This window comes from Penaeus chinensis, chromosome 25, assembly GCF_019202785.1.
Source record: "Penaeus chinensis breed Huanghai No. 1 chromosome 25, ASM1920278v2, whole genome shotgun sequence".
NCBI lineage: Eukaryota > Metazoa > Arthropoda > Malacostraca > Decapoda > Penaeidae > Penaeus > Penaeus chinensis.
Window position 1 is genome coordinate 11927314 of NC_061843.1, and position 7500 is coordinate 11934813.

Below are 7500 nucleotides of genomic sequence, written 5' to 3' on the forward strand. Positions count from 1 at the left end.
TAGTATGCACAACTTAGAACAGGCTCGACTGTGCATGACAAAAGGATGTTAAATCCATGAGTGAAACACAGTCTAAGCCCTGTGATAGGATGTCAACTGTTGTGAGTGGGTTAACCATTTGCTTTACATCACACAGCAAATTAGCCTTACAGGTAGATTAAATAGATTATAAAACCTGAACCCCCAGTTGTTATCACACTGACTTCAGAGTAACCGGAAACAGATAAGAGCGTTTTCTTACCTTCTTTCCAAGTATCTCTCCCTTGTGTTCGAGCTGGCTTATCTCTTCACGATCTTTGGTTATTTGGGTTTGAAGATTTCGAATCCTTGCCATCTTGGCCTTGAGTTTGCTGGCTTTGTCCTGGAGATAAGATCACAACTTTAGAAAAAGAATATCAATAAAGAGCATGCAAGCCTTATTTCATCATCCTGCATGAAACTAGATCTTAGGAGCAATAGTGTTTGGCTAAAGATCCAGGATAATCTACTTCCAGCACCTCTTTGCCACCTATCTGCCTTCTAGCCTATTCTATGACCCATCAACAAATAGCTGGTAATGTTAAAGAGGTAAATGAATTCACTATAAAAAATATGCAATCTTACTTACCAGACAAATTATGGTTATGCTGTATTCTGTGTTGCTAATATCTATAGAATGGCTAGAGGAATTAAGACTAATGGATTGATATGATGAATCAGTTTTAAGATACCATTTCAAGAAACACTTTGCTTGTCCTCCAATTAAAACAATTCTTATTCCACTTAATCCGGAAAGATCTTTTTGCAAGCCTTGCCTCGAGCTGTGTCTCCATTTGGCCCAACTTTTCCCGTAACTTGGTGATAGTCGACTTTAAAGACTGCCGTTGTCGCTCTTCTTCTGTCGCCTCATGAACTAGGGAAGCCAGCTGTGATATCACTTCATTCATAGCAATCCTGTATGATGGAGGTTTTAAAAAATGTCAAAACAGTTAAATAGTACAAAAAACCATCTTCAATCTCTTATCAAATAATCAAAACTGAGTTACATAACCACTCAAACTAGAATGTTCTTTTTCAAAATAACAGTCAAAATCAAATTCAATTATAAGCCTATGTTTTTCCTCTACTCAGTAGTCAAAGTCATATATAAAGCAAGGACAAAAATGAAAGAAAGAAAAAAAGAATCTTCTGTTGTGCATAACTAATATATGACTATAATTATATTTCTGAAACTTTTGTCAACTTCAAAACTCTATTACTACGCAAAATTACCTTTTTTGTGTGTATTCATGTTCCACTCTCTTCAGCAACAGTAACCTCTTAGTTCTTACTGGTTTTCTTGACACATCTACATCACTTAAACTACTTGATTTGGAAGTGTTTCCAACTGCATTACTTTTTTGTTTTTGTAAAGCTGCTGGCAAAGAGTTTTGGGTTCTAATGGCACTTTGTTGTCCTATCGTATTATTTACAGATGTGCTACATACAGAAGACCCTTTTAAGGTTTTTGTACTTTCAGATACCGATAAAATATCTTTTTCTAACTGCTCGTTCTTTTCTATTTTTTCTGACAAATGTTCAAGACTTTTCTTCCCTTCCACATCCCCATGTATCTGTACTTGCTTTTGTATAGTTTGGATATTTGAGTTATTCTCACTGGTTATACTATTAAGAGTTTTCATTTCTGTTCCTGAACTGACCTCTGCATTCGCTTTCCTTTCAGCTGATTCACTGTCTTGCTCACCACTGACACATGATATTCCAATAGAACTTGCCAGCTCCTCTTTGCCAGCTGATAAACTGTTGTTATCCTCATCTTGTGATTTGTCTGCAATCACAACTTCAGTCCGTTTTTCAGTATTTTCACTGCTGGAATGTTCTTGAGTTGTAAAAGGTAAGACACCATCTACAGGTTCATCTACAGATTTAGTAGATTTCTTTGACACTTTACTTGGCACTTGCTGAGTATCTTTACCTTTGTACCTTTCATCATCTTTACTGTTTCCTAATGTTTCTTTAGCACTACCACTAGCTACCTCCATTTCACTTTTTCCACTGTCCATCCTCTCCCCATTATGACTTTGCTTTACCTCATTTTCTCTTGAATCTTCTATTTCCTCATTCAAATTTCTGTCAGCTAAATCTTGAGCATGATCAGCAGGAGTTTGATTTTCTACTTCAGTATTTTCAGACTCCATTAACTGACTGAAATTGTTACATTCATTGTTATTTTTTGCCTCTTGAACAAGACATTCAGTTTCACTTGTTTTTGAGACACTTTCACTTTCTGGTCCTTCTGTCTCCTTACATTCTAAAGTAGGCCCATTATCTTCCTCGTTAATTAGCAGTTTTTTCACTTTGTTGCCATGTTCCTCCTTAACCACTGCCAACTCTTCACTGTTGGCATTTTCTCCATTACCTTCATCAATTTCTTCCAACACCTCATCGAGAACCATCCACTCCCCACCATTTACATCTCCATCCTGATGTACATCTTTACTATTTTCCAGCAAATCAGTCTGATTTTCAATAACAACACTGCGAGCAGCCACTTCTACTGCCTTTTCAATTGTTTCCTTCTCATCAGTTGGCACATCATCTATCCTTTGATGTATGACAACCTTCAGTATTTCTGAATCTGATGATATAAATGACCCATCATTCTTTTCACTTTTACTATCAGCATCTACACTTTCACAATTTTCTTCATCATTTGATTTTTCTTTGTCAATTACTTTTTTCTGGAGCGTCTTAAGTACCATCAACCTAAGCATCTCTTCATCTTCATCCTCTGCTGGAGAACCTACACATGATAAATCTCTCTCTTTCCTCATCTCCACATTTTTCACAGTGCCAGACCCACCTTGGCAACTTTCATCTGCACTAACTGTATTGCTTCCTAAATCTTTATCTCTATTGACATTTGCGAGCTGTATCTGCAAACCACCTGTTTCCTTTATAATCACTTCCCTTGTGTCTTGCAAAGCAGAATGTGGCAGTGGTGGGGTCTCCCCCTGAATCTGAAGGTTACCCCCATTATCAGCTGGGTCACAGAATTCCTCTTCTGTCCTTGAGGGGGTCTGACTTTTAACCTGTGGAATGTTTACTGATGGTAGGTCTCGAGCAGCCCCTCCATCACTCATTTCTCCTCCATTGTCCCCTGACTGAGGGCTCTCAGGAGAAATTCTTGCAGCAGAAGCCATTTTCTTCTGGAGTACTTTCTGCCGTAGAAGCAGTTCCTGTCGCTTCTTCTGAAGCATTTCCTTTTGTCTGAGTTGCTCCTTTAACCTACGGTATTCAACCTGCTGTGTTCGACTAAGATGACGCACCACCTGTAGGTTTTAATAAAGCATTTAAATGGCTTATTTGTGCATTTCAATTATCTAAAAAAATTACTATCATGTCAAAAAGTTATATTTTTATGAAACAAGGGCAAGATTATGTGACACAGTAATTATATGCACTAACTCACTATAGTTTCCTCTTAATCAAAATTTTAAACCAATATGGCTTTCTCTACAACGAGAATTACTACAGTCAACCCATCAGAGAAGTATATATGTAAAGGTTTAATATCATTACCAGAAGAAAAACACACTAAACAAATAAATACTTACATTTGGAGTGCTGTACGACTGAGGAGCTTTTCGTACTGGGGTTTTCTTTGCGAGGGCTGATCCTTTTTTAACTTGTGTGCTTGGTTTGGCATTCTTCTCGGGCTTGTTGGCATTCCTCATACTTTTAAGCAAAAGATCTATGCTTGAGCTTAAGACTCCATCACCTTCACCACTGCCTGAAGGTTGTGGCTCATCAGTGGCTCTATCCTGGCAGCTCTCCTCACCCTCTTCATTCTCATCATCGGAATCAGATTCCAAATTGATAATAACAGGCTTGATATTAGGAAATTTAAACTTGGGCATGTCTTTCTGGCTGTGATTGTCTTTTGGAATGGGATAATCATATCTACTGCTCTTTGGATCTAAGCTAATGCCACCTATGTCAGACAAGCCATGTCTCAAGTTGACCTTCACTTTATGGGTTGGGCTATTCTCTCTAAACCTTGCCTGTTGATGCATCTTCACAACAGCTGTCTTGGTCACTGGTCTCAACCTCGGACAAGACTCTAGTGATGAGGGGTAGCTCTGAGGTGGTGTGCTTTCATGGCCCGTGTAGCCTGAAGAATGAGAATCGAACCTATCCTGATGGGCGGCTTGGATGTTATCTGCAGTCACTGTTTGATAATCAGAGAGACATGATTTTGGAAGTTCTACCACAGGTTCTACCTGTTTTTGGTTCTTCTTCCGAGAAAGGTCAATTAAAAGCTGTGCCCTTAGGAGATCTTCATCTTCATCTTCAGAAACACTTGGCACTGAATCAAGTCCCGGTTGGAGATCACTCTGAACAACGGATTCCTTCCCCTTTACCAATTTTTCCTGTGCCTTCAACTGTTTGAGCTGCTTTAATTTTTCTTTCTGTCTTTCTCGTTTTCTCCTTCTAGCCCTTGATCTTTTGTTCACCTGCAGCACAGCTCCACCACTGGTACCAGCACCTGAAGAAGCCTTTTTCACAGCCTCATCCTGGTCATTGGATGAACTGCCATATTTGATTAATTGCACTTCAATTAAGTTTCTTTGTGTGCCACTATTCTTCTGCCGTGTCTTCTGCTGGTTAAGTACTGCAGACATGAAGGCTTGGTAATGTTCTGCTGGAAGATCTTTTAAATCTTCCTGTGGGCTGTTGTCTGGATTTGGTTCTTCTTTTTCAGGTGTGAGTGTTTTACTAGTTGCATCAGGAGAAGCTGGTGTTTCAGTTTTCTCTTGGATGTTTTCTGTCTGTTCTGATGTGTTTTCAAAACTCTCTGGCTTTGATTCATTCCACTGTGTAGGTTGCTGAGGCTGTAGTCCCCAGTCAGAAGTGGGAGTTCCATATGAATTGTACTGCTGATACTGCTCATTTGAATCATAGGAAGACTGCATGGTCTGGAGATACATGTTCTGATCATAGCACCAATTATTGATGTTACTAATATCATTGGGTGGCTGGTCAGGTGGGGGAGGAGGTGGCATCATATAGGCCCATTCCACTGGGATTTGGAAATTACTATTACTGTTATTATTACTACTACTTTTGGTGCTGTTGCTACTGTTATGATGAAAACTTTCCTGTCCTCCTGGATCTAGGACAGGCACTGGATAATCCTTTGCCTGTGACCCTATGTTAGGAGCAGATGATGGGTCAGGTGAAGACACCTTATCCAAAGAGATGTCTTCTCCTGTATCCTTCAAGATGTCTTCATCAAAGAAACTTTCATCTTCCTCACTTGGAGAACTATCACATATATCCATATCAACAGGATCCTGATTAGAGTCTGCAAGATCCTTAATTTCTCTTTGCAGCTGTTCTTCAATATTTGTGGCAAGCTGTCTTGTACTGTCTTCACCGTCATCCAGATAACTTTTATTTGTTGATATGGCATCCAATTCCAGCTCTAGTCCAGTGATACTTGAACCTGGCTGCGATCTTGTTGAGCTCTGACTTAAATCATCCAATATAAGGTCCACCTCATCCTCCTTTGGAGTGCTTTCTTCTAATCTTGTATCAAAACTCTGATTGTTTTTCAAGGGTGTTGAGCTTTCTGCATCGGATTGCAAGAGTATGTGATGATCTGGTAACTGATCCTGAAAATCACCAATATTTTCACTATTTCTCTGATCAGGAAGATCACTAGATGCTGCTTCTTTCCCTTCTTCTTCCTTTTCCAATGGCTGATCTATGCTGTCTTGAGGCAAAGACAATGAAAGGTCAACAACCATATTCCCAGTGTTTATGGACTGGCAACCTTCTCTCCTTACGTCACTCAGTACCTTCAAAGATGACTGAAGGGCAATCAATCTTAGCTGAAGTTCATCTTCATCTTCTTGGTCTAATGTATCGCAGTCCTGCTGCAACACTTCGCTTATTTCAGATATTTCTTCTTTCTTGCTACCCCCAGCCTCTCCTGAAGTTTCTCCTTTCTCTACAGATTTGTTAGCTAGTGGGCAAACCTTTAGTTTGCCTTTCAGTGTCTTTTTTAAGAGCATTTCTCCAAAACTACCCCTTGGAAGCTGTTTCTGGCTTGATATAAGGGGAACTTCTCCTCCATTTCCTTTGGGTGAAGTATCACATTTTGCTCTTGGTGATTTGTCACATTTCTCGTCAGATTCATCATCACTGATTTTTACAACATTCTCCTTTGCTTTACTTTTGTTGGTTTTGTGGTGGCTTGCTTTTACTTCAGTTTTTCTACTAGATGAGGTAGGGAGAGTATGGCGCATGTATGGGCGAGGTGATTTCCTGCCATTTCCCCAGGACTTTGAGATTTTGCTAGCAGCTTCAGCAGGGGAGGATGCTCTTGTGCTCTCTTTATCCTGGGTGACTGGTGGTGCCCATGGAGGCGACTTCTTGGATGGCCACTTTTCTGAAGATTTTTTATAAGCCAATTTTTTCTTGGTGGAACTGAAACCTTGCTCAGGTGATCTTGAACGTGCTCTGCTTGCTGTTCCAGATCGTTTATTCTCTTTACCTGAAAGTGAGGACGGGAAAAAAGATAAATTAAATTTCTTTACTTTTTCCTTTGGTTTAATATGCAATGATATTCTTTTGTTCTTAGAAAAAAAATTCACATGTCAAGGCATTCGTGATGTAAGTAAGATGTATCATAGATGCTATTGGTGAAATACCTGGAAACACAAAAGAGGAAGTGGTCAAGTATCATCATGCTATGTTATGCAGACATATATGGTCATAGTGTCATTTGAAATCAAAGAAAATAATATTTCATTAGGAGTAAAGGAAATTAGACAAATGCTGATGTTTCCAATATTTTTGCATTAACTAACTAGCAGGCAGACAGTTGCAAACAATACAACTGTCATGTCATATTCTTATGAAATACTAACTGTCAACTGTTACATCACTGATATTGCAGCAACAGAATTATGAACTGGCACCTGATTATCCCGTAACTTCCATAGGTGGCAGGTACAGGCTTTCTTAGTTTGGTGCAATTCATAGCCTATTCTACTAGTATTTACACTTCCTTCTGCCTTCCAAGCATAACATAAGTGTATGATATTTACACTGTAAATTATGCCAGACATCTGAGATGCTATGTAAGTGACTGCACCAGATAACAGATGTTCTGAGCTGTATATAAAAAATTCCCCCAAGCCAGGCTAAAATCCAGTGTACCCCAAGTGGCAATATCATCCATCTCTTGCATGATACTTTGCCACCTCCACCTCCTTTGAACATGCTCTCCACTACCTGTCTCACTGGCCTCCAAACTCCGCTGGCACCCACCACCCAGAATGTGTGGCCTTCTATGGTGCAGCACAGCCACACAAGTTTTTTTTTTTTTTTTTTTTTTTTTTTTTTTTTTTTTTTTTTTTTTTTTTTTAACTAACCAGTGGGCTATGTATCTCCTGTATTTTATCCTTAAAAATCCCAGACAGATGATTCGTTGCCTTAAGAGATACAGAG

General features: G+C 39.3%; 1 protein-coding gene across 4 annotated transcripts in view; it reads right to left on the minus strand.

Annotated features, from left to right (window-relative positions):
• The window catches only part of LOC125038541, a 36619-nt gene that overhangs the window by 18462 nt on the left and 10657 nt on the right, over window positions 1–7500 (minus strand). For all 4 annotated transcript variants that reach the window (XM_047632054.1, XM_047632055.1, XM_047632053.1 and 1 more), the window contains exons 3-6: window positions 3597–6541; window positions 1252–3311; window positions 795–933; window positions 242–361 (exon numbers count right to left, since the gene is read on the minus strand). In XM_047632054.1, the coding sequence (XP_047488010.1) occupies window positions 242–361; window positions 795–933; window positions 1252–3311; window positions 3597–6541 (5264 nt within the window). The remainder of the gene's footprint in view (window positions 1–241; window positions 362–794; window positions 934–1251; window positions 3312–3596; window positions 6542–7500) is intronic.